At 35.9% G+C, this 17,394-nt stretch overlaps 1 protein-coding gene across 1 annotated transcript in view; it reads right to left on the bottom strand.

Moving 5' to 3' along the window:
- Positions 1-17,394, bottom strand: part of COL5A2 (collagen, type V, alpha 2) — a 126,200-nt gene that overhangs the window by 19,565 nt on the left and 89,241 nt on the right. The window contains exons 19-35 of the mRNA XM_004674450.2: positions 15,292-15,390; positions 14,931-14,975; positions 14,716-14,814; positions 12,200-12,253; positions 11,628-11,735; positions 10,567-10,620; positions 9,958-10,056; positions 9,143-9,196; positions 8,499-8,597; positions 8,337-8,390; positions 8,185-8,238; positions 7,005-7,058; positions 5,697-5,750; positions 4,136-4,180; positions 3,520-3,618; positions 1,841-1,948; positions 1,542-1,595 (exon numbers count right to left, since the gene is read on the bottom strand). Coding sequence (XP_004674507.1) covers positions 1,542-1,595; positions 1,841-1,948; positions 3,520-3,618; positions 4,136-4,180; positions 5,697-5,750; positions 7,005-7,058; positions 8,185-8,238; positions 8,337-8,390; positions 8,499-8,597; positions 9,143-9,196; positions 9,958-10,056; positions 10,567-10,620; positions 11,628-11,735; positions 12,200-12,253; positions 14,716-14,814; positions 14,931-14,975; positions 15,292-15,390 — 1,233 coding nt within the window. The remainder of the gene's footprint in view (positions 1-1,541; positions 1,596-1,840; positions 1,949-3,519; positions 3,619-4,135; positions 4,181-5,696; positions 5,751-7,004; positions 7,059-8,184; positions 8,239-8,336; positions 8,391-8,498; positions 8,598-9,142; positions 9,197-9,957; positions 10,057-10,566; positions 10,621-11,627; positions 11,736-12,199; positions 12,254-14,715; positions 14,815-14,930; positions 14,976-15,291; positions 15,391-17,394) is intronic.

Below are 17,394 nucleotides of genomic sequence, written 5' to 3'. Positions count from 1 at the left end.
CTTCACTGAAGTTCATACTCAGAGCACAGGAAGCTTCCACACAGATAAATGAAGCTGAGTTTTCTTGACATGTGACTGCAATCTCTAAACTGCTGGGCTGTCTTGGAATTCCGCCTAAAACAAGCTTGAGAGATATCTGACATTTATCTGTTACCTCTCTGCATTCCCAAGTAATGCTTTTATCACTTAATTTCTGTATGTATTACTGAAGAATGTTAAAGAATAAAGATGATTTTTGAATTTATATTACTATAAGAACATGGGAAAGCTGTGATATTAGATTCTCTGAATCTACAATGGAACAATATTTCCCAATTTACTCAATATAGTTTTTAAAAAATTAAGTGGCCTCCCTGGTGGGGCAAGGGTTAAAGACACAAGAGCTCTCAAACTATAGGCAGCCACTGCAACATGAGTTTGATCCCCACTCAGAGAGACCCACAGGCCTCTCCTGACTCGCCCTCTGCTCCTCTCAGCAGTGCTTTTCAGTCAGTGCACCTGTTCTGCTCCCCACTATGCCTCTGGTGAATCCTCTCCCCCATGCTTCTAGCCTATATCTCAGTTCTTTTATGAATAAATAAATCTTTTAAAAAATCAATCGAAAAGATTATGTCACTAAATTCACAGACTATTTTTTTCATACAGAGAAAATACTTTTTATTTTCACTTTACTGTATTACATCTGACTCTCTGCTCTTCTTCTTCCCTAGAACAATGTGTGTCCTGACTGAAATTAAAGCAGTTATTGTTTAAATTCTGACCCTATTATTCTGAATTTCAAAGTTAATTCATAATAACATAGAATGTACTTTAGATTCCCACTTAAACTATCAATGATCACTCCTTCAAACAGTGTTGACATTGTGCCATGCACCCAAATCATTCATTATGTAAAATACAATATATCAGATTTATTTAGATTGTTTTTGAAATGTTAAATATTAGATTTAATTAAAAGGCAAGAGCTAGCTCATATTCATAATTTGCTAAACTCTGTTTCAACTTTAGATTCTCAGGGAAAAAAAGAATTTTTTCTATGTTTCACTTCATTTTTTTTAGTAAAGAACTAATATAATCAACATATTAGCAGTAGCTGTTATACAGGACCCATATATCAATAGTGACTCAGTGTGAGATCTTTTTACATTGTACAAATTTTATGCAAAGTATGATAACCAACCATTGAAACAGAAATTATTCATCATGTATCAGGAAATATTGATTGTCTAAGCAATTCCAACTAACTGCTCTACCTGAAAGAATCACTCATGCCTGAAAATATATTTTCAATCTGTTTGTTTCATTATCCTTAGAAAGAGGGCCAATCTCATATGCACAATAAAATGTGTTTCAAATTCTCACAAGGACTTGATTTTTTCGGTTTGCTGTAATTCAAGGTAAGTAAAATGAATATCCATGGTTGACCAACATCAAACCCCAAATTTCATTGTTATACTATTATGGAAACACAACGAACTTTTTTACATTATAATGATATTGTTGATTCCTAGCCTAGTTGGAAAAGGAACCATTTCACTTACTCTTGCTCCATCATTTCCAGCTGTTCCTTCAGCACCTTTCTCTCCTAGGCCACCCTGGGAAAACACACAAAATACCATTTTATTGTCTTTCCAACTTGCATGGTAGCTTTAAGAGATCTGGGGTTTATCACATGTTCATAGCTGTATCCCCTTCAATCTGAAACAGTTCCAGACATTTGGCATTTTTTTTTAATAAATGAATGACATGCGACTCATGATAACAGAAGTAAAAGACTGCCAAATAAATTAGTATTAGAATGTCCAAATTAATGAACTTTAAAAATAAGAAAAAGACTTACTCTGTCACCCTTGGGGCCAGGAGTTCCGGCAATTCCTCTTTCCCCTGGCATACCTTGAAGACCTGGTGGGCCTGTATCTCCAGGGGTCCCAGTTGGCCCTGGACTGCCCTACAATGAATCAACAATAAGTAACCCCTCAACTTTATATTAAACATGAACTACAAATATCTTTTTGCTCATTTAATTTCTGTGTGTGTGTATGTGTATAAATATAAAAATAGATATAATTTATATATACATATATATATTACTGATGAAACTTAAAGAAATTTCTATTTGGGAGATAAAAAATTGAATTTCAGTTATTCTGTTGGGTTCAGCCAAGTGCTTATATTTTTTTGTTTGAAAAAATTATCTCTGAATATTTTTTAATAAAAAGAAAAAAACAGACCTTGCCTTTTCGACTGTTGATTTATATTCTCAACTTTTCTCTTTGAGGAAAGTGACTTGCCATTAAAGTAAATATTAGAGGGTTACAGCAGCAGCCCACCTGACCACCTGTGCTAATGCAGGTATTCCTCTTCTCCAAACTTCAGTCTTTGCAAAGCAACAGCCCTTCTGCCTGTCTATGAACATGCAGGCCTCTCTGTTTTTTTTTTTTTTTTTTAAAGATTTATTTATTTATTCATACAGAACTGGGGTACAGGCCAGAGGCTCAGGGGCAGTGAGAGGCTTCACCACAGACAGAGTGGGGAGCAGAACAGGCAGATCGACGAAGTACACTGCTGAGGGGAGCAGCGGGCGGGTCAGGAGAGGTCTGGCTCGCCATGTGGTCTCCTCCGGGGCAGGCGGCAGGCGGGAATCGAACTCATGCAGAAGTGGCTTCAGATTCTCAGTGCTGTGCTTTAACCCGCTGCGCCACCAGGGAGGGCCAGGCCTCTCTGTTTTAGAATAGCTCTGTCTGCCTGCTTCTGTCTATGCTAGTGTCCTTTACGCTCCCCTTCCTTTTCTTATAGTACATCTACCCTTTTGAATATATAAATACTAGAGGGTTGCTATTTGTGGACAATATCATGGATGATCTAATCCAGAAAGATCATTTCTTTCTCTCTCTCACAAACCCATGATACTAAACTAGTTTCAGGTTCATTCAGTAATTAAACTGAAATCAATCTCATACAATCATTCTAATATTGAAGCTAGTGAAGCTAATAAGGAACCTAGTATTATTTGATCCTAAAAAATTTTTACTTCAATTGTTTACAATGAAGTAGCTACATTTTCTACTTGCAGTCTTAAAAATAGCACCCAAAAGGAAATAGCACTGCCCCCCCTTTATTATATATTTTATTTTCAAAAGCATATATTTTGTAAGAAGAATAATAGAACCCAAGACAAGGAAGTTGGAGTATGATTAGGAGTAGACTTGCAATTTTCTGTTTTTTAGCCCTGCTCATTAATGGACGTCATTAATATAATTTATAAAAATGAATATTAGGAGTGCACTCATATTTGAGAAAATATGACTATGTGCTAGTCCACAAATTTTATCATAGAAGGGCAACTTCTTAGCAACAGATGCTTCAGTAGCAAGAAAAAGCCTTCTAGGGGCTCATTATATATTTGCTAAAGAAAAAATTACACAATCAAGAAAAACAAGAGAAATGCATTCTAGTACCATTATGTGTTTACTGAGCTGTAGTTTAGAACATAATTTCCAAGCCTGCTACCATACTTACTTTTGGGCCATCAGGACCATGTCCACCAGCCATTCCCTTCTCACCAGGAAGGCCTGTTATTCCTGGTTCTCCTCTTTCTCCTGGATTTCCTCGTTCTCCCTAATGTACAAGAGAATATCAAACAATCTCAGTGTTTGATCTAAAAGTCAATTAAATATTTCTGGAAAAAATGCAAAAATGATTTCTACTAGAGATAAATTTAGAATTGAGTAATTATTAAGGCTCAATTTTTCTATTTTGGTGACAAGAAAGTAACATTTATTAAGTACATATTAGTTTCACATCACAAAATATTTCTCATAAGATTGATTTTTATCAAGTAAGATTTTAATGCTTAAAATAAATCCCATTTAAAAGAATAATAATAACAATGAACAACTATATACCAGAGTCATTTTACGGGGGTGGGATGGAGAATGGGATCAAAAACAGTGGGGGGAGGGAAGTGCACTGGACTGTGGTAATGGCCCATGGGGATTACAACTGAGATGGAAAAAGGCACAAAATTATGTAAAAATAAACTATTATTAAAAATAAACACATAAATCCCATTTTAAGATAAAATAATTGAAAGGTGATAGATAAAAACCTTAATCATGAAGGAGAAAATACTTACTCTAGGTCCCAATGGGCCAACTGCTCCAGGGTCTCCAGGAACCCCCTAAAAGTACATTTTTAATGGTTAGAGAGAAACATTTTAAACTACATTTTAGTTATTTCTCAGAAATCTCTCCAGATATGAAATCACTTTTACTGTACTGAGAAGTCTCACTAAGTCCATAACACGAAAGAAGGAAAAATGTGTACATTTTAAATGTGTATTTGAAAATAAAGGGCTATCACCTATAAAGGGTACTATTATTTTTCCAGAAAAATCTGTTATACTTGATTGTTTGATTTTTGGAAATGAAAATATGCACAATTATTACTTCATAAAGACTGTGCATTAATATTTTGAGACAACAAAATTAATGCTATAGGTTTTATTTCCTAATGGAACATGAGGAAGTTTAAGCAGAAGAAACTGAAGTCAAAAGCAATGAAAAGCTGATTAATTTAGCTAATTTGATTAAGCATATGATATAGACAATACACCTGATAGGAAATTTGGATTCGATTACCACAGTTTGTTCTTAATTAAAATAAAGTTTGTCATTTCAAAATTTCTTTCGGTAATTAAAGTAATAACAATGTTAAGGAGGCCTCCACTCTTACTCCTTGAAATTTAGTATCCTTATTGTTACATGATCTTTCTAAAGCTCAGTTCCAAATATACCACTATTTAAAAAGCCTTCATTAATTTTCCATTATGCTAACAAGAGCTAAATAGATTCATATTAAGGTTCCCCATAATTTGGTCTGTGATTCTTGCCTCCTCTCCACACACTTGTACTCCATATTCCTACATTATTGACTCCTTTAACTGCTTTATTTAGGTCAGCAAGCCTTTCACCTGCTATTCCCACTAGCTGGAGTATTTTCCTTTTGTATCCCATCTCCCCTTTACCACATTTAACCTTGGGATTTCACAAGACACATTTACTTTCCCTGGGGGACTTTTTCTGGATGCCAAGTCTAGCTTAATTTCATCTTCTATGTTTCTATACACAGATTGCCTCATGTACCATGACTTTTAGAGCATATTATTGTACTTTTTTGCTACACTCTACCCCTGCTATGTGTAGGGTCCAAGTCCATCTTGTTTTATCAGTTAAGAACAGTGCTTAGTATAACTAAACACAGAGTTCTCAGCAAATATTTGTTGAACAGTGTACATGAATAAGTTAGTCATTCAGATAAAAGTAAATTAATATGTGGGGGTGAAATTAAAGAAACATAATAGCTCATATCTGTGTGTGTGTGTGTGTATGTGTGTAAACTCAAGCAAGACTGGAGTGATGGTAAGATACAGTTACTGGTTAAGAACAGTCCTGGGAAACTGGCAACTAGGCTCTTACCATTTTACCTGCGACTTAGGCAAAGTTATCTACTTATCTCTACACCTCATTTTTCATATCTGTAAAACAGGCATAGTAACAATAGTAACAGTACCAAGTAGAGAGGGCTGTTTGAGCATTAGAAGCAATAGTATACATAAAGCAAATCAAAATGGAGCCTCACATATAAGAATGATATTATAAGTCAATGACTTTTAGTATTATTACGTAAAGCCTCACCTGGTCGCCTGGTTTTCCACCTTCCCCAGGAGGCCCTGGAGGACCAGGAAGCCCCTACAACAAAAGTAACAAAATAAAACTGAATCAGTGAAAGTTTGTTAAACCACCAATGTTAACAGTTCACTTTTAAAATGCATGCAACTTTCAAGATTCTTCTTCCTGCTCCAAGATACTTTCAAATACAAGTTAAACAACATAGAATGAAAAAAAATACATCTCCTAAAATAACAGCAGATACTCATTTTGGGTTTAGATTTTCATTTGTACTCTACTTAGTAAAAAAGAAGAGATTCTTCACATTTGTAGAATTTTTATGGTTATATTTGAGGTTGCTAAAATATTGTTTAAAGTCAGTTATGAAAGTTTTATTTTCTGCCATCTTATGGTTATCCATACTACTTTATAGAATATACTACTATCAAAATATTTAGATAAATCACAAAAATTTCCTCACTAAAAAAATTGAGACATTGTGTCAGTTAAACTGGATAAATCATAAATTAGTTTAATAAACCTTGTTAGGCTATCAAGAATATTTTATTTTTAGTTTGTCAAAAATTTGGGTTTTTACTATGGAGAACTGTTTGGAGGTCTCTAAAACTTTTAAAAATGGAACTTCCATATGACCCAGCAATCCCAGTCCTAGGTATCTACCCAAAAGGCACAAAAACACTGATTCAAAAAGACACCTGCACCCCCATGTTTATTGGGACTTTATTCACAATAGGAAGACATGGAATCAATCCAAATGCTCAAAAGTAGATGACTGGATTAAAAAGATGTGGTACATATACACAATGAAATATTACTCAGCAATCAAAAAAGATAAATACATGCCTTTTGCAGCAATATGATAGCTGGAAGGGATCATGCTTAGTGAAATAGGCCAGAAAGAAAAAGAAAAACACCGGATGGTCTCACTCATAGCAGGAGTATCAAGGATCAGGGGAAAAAATAATAATGATGAACAACTATATTCCAGAAACATTTTGTGAGATGGAAAAAAGGCACAAAATGATGTAAAATAAGTTTATAATTTAAAATAAATAAATAAAATATTATTTTGTAATAAAAAAAAGCTAAACTGTTCAAAAAATGGGGGTTATGATCAGTTCTTGAGGGGAACTTTATTCTTCTCTTTGAACAGAAACATTTGATTTTATCCCAATATTTATTGTATTCACTTAAAAAGGTATGGCGTTTTTTGAAAACTGCAGAATGTCACATCCTTTGGTCCTTTTTTTAATATATTTTAAAAAGTGATTTCAGTTCATTGAAAAGGAAATACAGACCTGAATTAGTACATACCTGAAAGCCAGTGGGGCCTGGAGGCCCTTGTTCTCCTCTTTCCCCAGCCAGACCCTAAGCCATGAAAGAAAGAAAATCCTTTATGAAGTTCTATCTTTATGTCCATTTCCTGTTTATGTGATCCACTAAAAATTTTGATATTTCGTCCAATCACATGCTTTTCATTGTAACCAGATAATGAATTAATACTAAAAGTCACCTAAGTGGTATTGTTTAAAAGTCCCTCTTGGTGAGAAAATATCTTCCAAAACCAATGAAAAGACGATAACATGTGTCTAGTTTTTTATTCAAATATAAAAAGGCTGGAGCCAACCATAAAATTATGGAAAGACTGAGTAAGCTGATCATGAAAAATGCATTACTTTCATCTGCTTAATCTAAAAGTATAATATTTCCACTGAAGTATATTCCTCAGAATCATAAGAATTGTTAATAAAACCTTCAAAACTAAACTAACTAAGGAAAGCAGAGTCATGCTAGAGGATTTTGTGTTTCAGTGGTGGGAACAGCATGCAAACATACACTTTGCATGATAAAACACATTTTTAGAGGTTTGAACCTATAATGGCTATGACAAATACTATGATGTAACCAACTTTACCACAATAAACATAACTGGAGAGAAAAAAAATAAAGAAAATGGACAGACATAATTTAAATAAGAAAGCAGAACTAATCTTTTATTAAATTGCCTTCTCCCCAAGTATACAAAAATATTTTTGCTAAGCAATTTTTAAACCCTAAGATGAAACTACACCTCAAAGTATAAATATTATTCATTTTTACCCTCCCAGCAAAAACCTGGTTTAAGTACATTTACATAGCATATGTTACTAGGTGATAATTATAACCTAATGTTTATATATTTTATACTAAATATGCAATATTTGTTTAAAAAAATTGTCCTGCTTTATATATTCTCTAATGGTGACACATAAAGGAGACGAAATAACTTTTGCCACCAGCATTTTCAAGTTTAGAATGAAGAGATCAGTCATTCCATTTAGAAAAGCAAAAAGAGCAAAATGCACCAGAAATGAACTGAAAAGATGTACTTGAAATTCTTCAATCCTGCACTTTCTAGTTTATTCCCCCTGAAACCTATTCATAAGTAGTCTTAGACAAGCATCATTTAAAAACACATTGTTGAATGATAGACTCTCACTGAAAGGTCACGTACCGGGGGGCCCACAGGACCAGAAGGACCAACTTCACCATCTTTTCCAGGAGCTCCCTAGAAACCCACAGAGACAATTTGTGAAGTGTGACCACGAGAATTTGGATCATTTCATATATATGTACTTTTTTCTTTATTAGAAAATGTGTAGTTACCCTCTGCCCAGGAACACCAGCATTTCCTGCTTCTCCAGGTTTTCCAGGGTCACCCTACAGGGAATATGGAAACTATCTCAAAATTCAATCAATTTGCTTAAAATATGCCAGTTCCAAGTGAGGCTTATGATGCGAGGGCAAACATATGCACACTGTACTCACACTGCTACCTTTGGGGCCTGGAAGACCCATACTTCCAGGCTGCCCTCGGATTCCTATGGAGCCTGGAGGACCAGGCCGGCCGTCCTCCCCTGGAGCACCCTACAAAATGACAGCAACAAGGTAATATGGTATCACCCAAATTATGACTTGCTTGTGCTTACTTGTGAAAGCTGTATGTTTTAAATTATCCTATTTTTATCTCAGTGAATCAGAACAGTTAAGTATTAAAAAAAAAAAAACTACTGTGGTATTTTGAGTATTTGGTAAACAGATTTTATTCTTATTTTTATAAATGCAAGCCTCATCTTCACATCTCTTTAAACTCTCATATTAATAAAAGAAATCCTTCTTCTTTAATCTAATTCGTGGTAATGAAGATTCAGGCTTCTATTTCACATTTGCAATACATAGGAAAGTCTCAGAATATATGGGCTGTGAGGATTCATACCTACTTATATAAAACTGGAAGAATATCAAGAAATGAGACTATGTGAATAGACCCAACTACCAGTATTGAACAAATACATGATTTTAAACTTTTCCCCTAATGTCAGGGAAACAACAGAGCTTCATAAATTTATCTCAATTAAATTTGATCAGTTTTTCTATTGAAAAAAAAATGAACTTTGGTTTAAAACACTTACCAAAGGTCCAAGTTTTCCTTCAGGACCTTGAATACCAGGATTTCCTGTTAGACCCTTAAAGTTAAAAGCAATTGTTAGCTTGTTGCTGGCCTATAACTGAAGTAGATTCTAAAGAGTAAAAATAGCATTACATGAAAAGACCCACTTCTACTTTGCGATGCCCACTTTCAGTGGCCTCAAGGTCCCTTCAGGTTTTTGCAAATCACTCAGTATTCTCCAGTTCAAATGCAGTCTACAGTCAGAAGTCATTTTACCATAAAGAATGTTGGCTAATCATTCCATTTTCTCTAAGGAAGATTATCTAAGCTAAGGAGAACCCAATGCGAGTTTCCCATGCAGGAGGAGAAAAGCTATAAGAGACTTCACTCATAAATTTAAGGCTGATTCAGGAGAAAGAACTTATATGGAGTGAATGAAATGCATCTTTCCATCCAATGTTTTGTACAGACCTTTCTCTTTAAGGGATGCTGTTGAGAACTGGGCAACTCCACAGTTCAAAGTTTCAAGTGACATTTTGTTAAAATGGAATTATCTCTCTGCCAAAAATTAAACAAGTTGTTTATCAAATAAAGAAAATATAAAAATTTACAAACAGGTTTTTTTATGCTAAGTGGTAAAAGATGAATAAACACTTCTTAATGAAAGGGAAACTAGAAGGTACAATGCTACTTATAATAATCAACCAGTTTATAAAAAATAATGAATTAGGTCAACACTATAACATATATGTTCCAAGTTAGAAAATTAGCTAAAAAAATAAAAGCCTACAATGAACACTCAGCAGCATTCTTCCTGAACGACAGCTATTTTCTTACCCGAGCACCTGGAAGGCCGGGTTCTCCTGGACGCCCTGGGTCCCCCTGACCTCCTTTAGGTCCTGAAGAACCTACAGGACCCCTCTCTCCTTGAGCCCCCTGTTCCAAAGGCAAACAGAACATATTAGGCAAACAGGGTGCTGGGAAACAAAAGCAAACATCTATAAAACTCTTTTTTCTTAATCAAAGCACTCATATAACACAAATACTTGGTCATAGTAATTACAAATACTTCTTTGTAAACAATTTCATTTCACATTTTTTGCTCTAATTTAATTCCTTGTAGGGTAATGTTTTTCAGCACTAGTTGAGAGCCACACTCCAAAAATTTAAACTTTTAAAAAACAATTTTGAAATAGTCTAATTTCAAAAGGAAAGTATAAAAATACTTCAACTAAAGATAAGGCCTGTGACCTTTTTTGGGGGGGAGGAATGTCCCCAGAAAGTTTGTAAATAAACTTCTCAACATCTTCAACCACTATCCTTCTCCCTGAGACCTCTATAAGATAACAGCTGCATAGGATGAGTCTGGCTCTAGGCCTCTCATCTTTGTTTATCTCCTTTCTGGATCTGAACCCATGACTATGGACATTGACGGAATGACCTTACCTTTGGCCCAGGTAAACCATCAGAGCCTGGAAAACCACGATTGCCAGGAGCACCCTGCAAATGACCAAAATTAATTCTTAATTATTATTTATGTTTTTTTAATAAATAATGAGTAGGTACTTTTTATTTGTATAAAGTTCTAGGAGTGGTGAACATGGCAACAGTTGAAGATGGCAACTTTTTCAATATATATAAGAAAAAGTACTGATTACATGGAAAGAAATTTTAATTTTATGGAATATGTAAGTTCTAAGCCAGATGATTCCTGAAATCAAAAACAAGTCTTATAATTCACCATAAAAATAAACATGGTGAAAAACTGTTATCTAGACAGGAGAGAAAAAGGATGGCACCTTTAACAGCAATCAAAATGTCAATGAAAATATGTATTAATATTTTTGTGTATGTGACCCCTTCACATCCCTGAAGCACTCCACAGGGTAAGGTGATGTTATTGTGGTCCCTTTTAGGCCTGTTTCATTGTACTCTACCAATTTGTCCACAACAACCTCTTCTGCTCTCTGAATTCACCAACCCCTTTCTGACCTCCTGGTTTTGCATTTACTGCTTCCTCTCTTGAAAAATATTCTTTCTCATGGACTCTCTTGCTGACTCACCCTCACCTTAAGCACTCAGTTGAAATGTAAATCTTCTCAGAAAATCATGTTTCCTAGTTAACTAATCTAGTATCATACCACTGTGAAATACTCAGCTACTTGTCACCCCTCAGAATGTTATTTAATAAGTGTATATATCACTTGTTGCCTACCTCCATACTAGAGTAAGTTATTGTTTATTAGTCCCTGTGAGTTATTTTTACTAATGACAAAACTATAGTCTTCTTGTTCACTGATTTATCTCAAGGACCAATATGTCAAATTCACACAGAATAGTTGTTTGATCAATGTTAGCATTGACAGTTGAATGCATGAAATGGTTAGGCAGCTGGCTTCTTTAATTCCCTGATAACCATACTGAACTGTGCAGTACGCCTGCAAGCATTTCTCTTAGCCACTGTAGGGCTTCCTTATTATCTCAAGATTTTTTTAATCGAATGTTACCCTTTCTCCCACTGGGCCTGGAGGACCAACTGTTCCTGGATCACCTCGGGGACCTCTTTTTCCTTCTTCACCAGGTGGGCCTATTGCGCCCTGAATTCCATGTGGCCCCTATTAAAGACAGAACGATAACTAACAGAAAGAGTCATTCAACAAGCTAGTTAACTAAAAGTCAGTTAAGAAATCAGTCACATTTTAAAATGAGGTAAATTAATAGTTACAGACAAGCTAAAAAAAAACTAGCCCTTGACAGCTGACTACAGAACTGAGACACCAAGGGGGAAAGGGGCTGGGGGAGAGGAAAGAAAAGGGAAAGAGGGAGGCATGATGGTGTGTGGGGTGGAGTATGGGGAGTCAGTGGTGGGTGTACACTGGTGGTAATACCTGAGGGGACACCCCGATGCTACCTTCGTTAAAAATTAATTAAAAAAAAAAAAACAGTTAGACAAGCTACTTCTTACTATCCCAAGGTAATCCAACTCTCATTGTCATTTTAAATACTTGAGCATTTTAAGCTACATACTCCTAGATAATACTCAAGCTTTTCTTATCAATACAAACAAAAGAAGCCTCACTGGTTCTCCTTTGGGGCCAGCTTCTCCTTTGAAACCGGGAACTCCTGGATCACCCTGAAATAAAATATAATTAGAAGATGTAGGACATTCCAATATAGTGAATGAGCCTTGAAAATTATCCGCAGCTGAGTTTATAGAATCAGTATACCACAGTTGTTTTGTTTTTTTTTTTTAATTTTGCAAATCTTATGTGTGAACTTTTTTAAGATTTATTTATTTAAGCTTACAGAACTGGGGTACAGGCCAGAGGTGCAGAGGCAGTGAGAGGATTCACCAGAGGCAGAACAGACAGCAGAACAGGCAGATCAAAGTACACTGCTGAGAGGAGCAGCGGGTGGGTTAGGAGAGGTCTGCTGTACCATGTGGATCACCTCCCTGGCCGGGATCCAACTCCACTAAAGCGGCTGCGAAGAGCTTCACTGTGCTGGGCTGCCAGGGAGCACCCTTATGTGTGAACTTTTATAAAATCCAGTACTACTTGGTAGTAGCTTCTTTATATTACAGTAGTCTCCACATGATTTATTTGTAAAATCTTGGTTTTTCTAACACATACTAGAATAATTGGAATTATTCTATTATAACATGATAGTAAAATTATCATGATTATCATTTCTATAAATAAATCATTTAGGCTTTATTTTTGGAAGTAGACTTGTTCACCTACAATAAAAAATGTATTTATATACTGGTATTCTATTAACAAATGCACAAATGCAAATAGAGCATTGCATCTTTATATTTCTCCAGTGTTTTTGGTCCTTTATACAAATTATGGTTTAAATTGTGGGTACTGTATTGCTTACCGAAGAACATAATAAAATCAAATGTAAAATATCAGGAACAGTTTTACTAAATCTGTCAACATTTCAAAAGGTTGATCAACATAGCTGTAGTGCAGGCAGGCAGGTGGGCAGGTTCTCTATGGATCTGGGCAGATGGATAAAGGAGAGTACTGTAGCCCTCAATGGCTTTTAATAGGCTTCAATGCTCTTTCTACACCAATTGTATTGTAGCAACCAGTGTAGGTATGGCAGGGGAGCCTGCAGGTGGGGGTCAGGATGTTGGCAGACCTCCCAGGCCCCAGCAAATCTTAACTCTCTGGGCTCACTCTGATGTTCTCTCCTGGGCTCTTCCTCTCATAGCTGTTCAGACACCACTCTCTGCTGCACACCATCCTCTGTGATGCTGCCGTTACAGCCTCAGCTTCTTGGCTCAGACATGCCCTCTTACGCATGCCCACACCGCTCTCCAGGTGCCACTTCAGGTGTGTATACACTGTGCCCACGCTCCCCAGTGCCTCAGATGATAGCCACAAGGCCAACAGCGTAGAAGCCTGACCATCACTGACCCTATACCACGAAATTACCCTATAAACAATGAAATCACTTGAAAAAAATTTAAAATGGATGTTTTAAGTAGGAGCAGGAAAGAAAGCAAGAAAAAATGTATATATATATATATATATATATATATATATATACACACACACACATAAGCACAACTACTCTTTGTTTATTTCTTACGGTTTTATCATAATATCTTTCCTAATACATAATTTCTACAAATAGAAAGTATGCTGAATATGTACAGTGTGTTGGAATCTTTCTTCAAGAGTAACTTTGAAGACACAGCTGTAGAACCCAGGTTTAGCCAAGTCATCACGAATCCCATTAGAACTACTCTCAGCTCACCTTTGGCAATGTGCCCACCTCATGGATGTGCCTGGCAGCTGTGTCCTCGGCTGCAGCATTCTCAGCTGCACCGCACCCACCCCCCATCCTCTCAGGTGCCCTGCTTGGGACCCAAGAGAGCTCTGGGGATACTTCCATTGAAACAGAAGCAATTGGCACCTTGTGATTGCTGCACATTTAGAGTTAAGTTCTCTGCCCATCATGGAAATACATATGTGTTGGTATCTTCTAAACAAAGTGTAAACCAAGTAAAAGATACTGAGTACCTCTTTTTACCACAGGGTTATTTAAAAGAACGTGTGTCACTAGAAACTAGGATTCTCATTGACCGAAACCAACTCCTGGATAAACGGTGGAAGAAGAATCATGTTTGTAACAAGTACAGGATTGTTTCTGTACTGCATTTTTGAACTTTTTATGAAACTGTAAAATTTTGGATAAATTTTATATAGAAAAAAGTGACCTCAAACAGAAAGCAGAAAAAAAAAAAGCTCCACATTCCCAAGACTGGTTGCAAAATAATTCTTAATGTTTTTAATCAGCTACTCAAAAATTCTATGAGGTATACCATGATTTTATGAACTTATTATTTTAAATAAAAGAACACTAAAATTTGGCATAATACACGAATGCTCTACTTTGAATTTCACATCTAAATGGTACATTAACATTTGGCTTTCACTCTACAAAGATTTCTATCTTCATCTGCCTCATTCAGATAAAATCACATTATCTACTCATCATTACATCCCATTACGTGTTATTTCTCTTGATGATTTTAGGCGGGTTATATTAATAAATGATAATTGTTTTAAAGGACATTACCGGTTGGCCTCGAATCCCCGGAGGTCCAGTACTACCCTGAGGTCCTGGAGATCCAGCGGGCCCTGTCAAACCAGGGGGACCAGAGGTACCAGGAGAGCCCTGTTAGAGATAATGAGTGTAATGGTGAGATCAGACCTCAACAGAATTCCATGGTCAACATGCAAAGGACAGTATCCATCTGAACTTCTCATGGCTAAATGCATTAACTTACTCACCGTTGGGCCTTTTGCACCAGGTGTACCATCAGTTCCGACTACTCCCTAAAAGATATGTGAAAAGTGTGTCAAATATCAAGCCAAATCCAGGGTGAGATTCAAATATGCATCCACTTTCCAAGAGGGGGCAGAATTTTACTAATAATGCCAAGCACAGTTATGGCATAAAAATAAATTTTCATGACTAATAATTCTCCCTTTCATAAAATAGACAAAACTTGCAAGTGAAATGTGTATTTTTATGAGTTGTAAGTACTCATTCAAAATTCAAAGAGAGCCTTATAAAATAGGTTACATTTGTTCAAAGTTGCACAATACGTCAGGTTTTCTGTGCTAGTTCTTCAATATGCTAGGAACTTACAGGAAGACCTTGAGAGCCAACTGGACCTGGTGGCCCAGTTTCACCTCTTTGGCCCTGAGGACCTTCAGGGCCTCGTGCTCCAGTGGGGCCTGCTTCTCCCTAGAGGGTTATAAAACGAAAAGCTCATTTAAGAAAAAGAAAATGTGTTGTGGTACAAAGCCGATCTTTTATTTGTTTTTGTACAGGTTAGAACCAAGGTATCAAGAACACAAAGGATATGTAACCTCACACTAACCTAGTTTAATAAAGAAAATACTTTTCTATCCCTTCAGGTATGATGTCAGTACCAAGAGCAAAGCAAAGTGTTAAATGTAACTGATAGCTACCTTTATTTCAACCCAAGATAGTAAATAAAAATACAGGTGACTAGTTAAGTTACTTAAGATAAACAATAAATAAGTTTTAGTATATGTTTGTCTCATAAAATATTTGGGACATTATTATACTCAAAATTTACTTTCTGTTTATCTAAAATTCAAAACTTAACTGGGTTACTGAATTTTATTTGGTATATTGTCTCTGTGGATCTAACCCCGGAGCCACCTGGACCAGGAATTTCAGGAAAAAATCTAAGCCTTTAGAGGTGCTTTAGATTGACAAACCACATAAAAGCCCCTATTAAATTCTGATTACTGAATGTGAAGGTTTAGTCTTCATCCAGAGAGTAAGATACCAAGGAAGAAACTTATAGATATATAGGAATCCTGGCCATAGAGCAAACACCAAAAATTTTATGCTAGTGGGGAGTGTGTTTTAGGATAGGGTAACAATTTCTAAGAGGAACAGTTTTGCTAGGTGTTTGATTTTATTAAGCATTTTCCAGTAACCAACAGTCAGTACTGGCAAAACTCAAGAAAAGAGGGAAGTATCTATAATGAACTGGTATACAAACTGATTGGCAGATAAAGAGTAGAAACAGGTTTCTGTTGACCCATAGGCTGAAGCATTATAGGATTTCTTTTTCTCAATTCCCTGGCCAGAGCTCAGTTTGGAAATAAGAGGGTCTTGAAAGAGATTTTTGAAAGGGAGCATATTGAGAGGTTGGGCCCTCCCTGACCAGAGTTAGTGGCAACAGGATGAGGATTTCAAGAAGCAGATCAGATGCAGAGAGATAGTTTAGTCCCAGTCTAAGTTCAAACTGAGATCTTAGTGAAATTATTTAAGGGATCACTTTAAAGCAGTTGCATTCTTGTGACATTAGAGAAAGCCTGAAAAATAATTTGACTAGATCACTCTCAGTTTTCAGGGTATTTCAAATGTCAACTTCAGACTTTTTGTGATATGCTTCCAGTTCAAATTCAATTTGGGTAACACAACTAGGAAAAGTATGCACTTTTATTGAGGGTTGACTTCGAATCAAGCACTATGCTCAGCATTTGCATAGATTATCTGATTTATTTCTCCACAAAATTTCTTGAGCAAACAAGGTTTAAGTGAGGTGACTTCTCATAGCCAAAGGCATATCTGTACAACAGAATCTTAGGCAAATTCTTTCTTTCGGTTGAAGAAAATTAGTATTAAAGGAAAACTGTGAGGAACAATCAAGTATATTGTGTTGTTTGAAATGTAAAAGTACTGCTTGTTCTGAAAGTATTCGTTAATCTAACTAATGTAATCTTAATAACTTCCTACAGTAGTCCTTGAATCATCATCCAAAATATTGAGGGAAAGAAAAGTGACTCACTAAAAAGTAAATAATCCCAGCAGACTAATGCAATCATTCCCACATAGACAGCCAAATAGCCATCTTGCCTATTCCTTTAATGTTTGTGTAAATTTAGGGTGGGAGCAAGAATGAGGCCAACACCGTGTGAGAGAACAGTCTTTTGACAAATTCTGATTTATTTTGACCTCCTATCTTGCTATTTACTACTGTCAGGCACTATGTCCAAGAACTGAGTTCCAATTTAGATTACATCTTATTCCTTGCAGCTGTTACAGTTATCTGGCTATAGACAATAAAATCCAACAGATTTTTTGAGATCACAGCTGTATCTCTAATTTTATTTTTCCCCACTGTAAATGAATATTAAGCATACTCTACATTCTCCTTAATCTAGATCAACTTGCAAAAATGCATCTTTCTTTTTCTTTTTTTTTTTT

The sequence above is a fragment of the Condylura cristata genome, unplaced genomic scaffold, assembly GCF_000260355.1.
Source record: "Condylura cristata isolate star-nosed mole 26May11 unplaced genomic scaffold, ConCri1.0 scaffold00002, whole genome shotgun sequence".
Classification (NCBI taxonomy): Eukaryota; Metazoa; Chordata; class Mammalia; order Eulipotyphla; family Talpidae; genus Condylura; species Condylura cristata.
The sequence above is the reverse complement of the archived record's forward strand: the minus strand, read 5'-3'. Positions and strand labels throughout refer to the sequence as shown.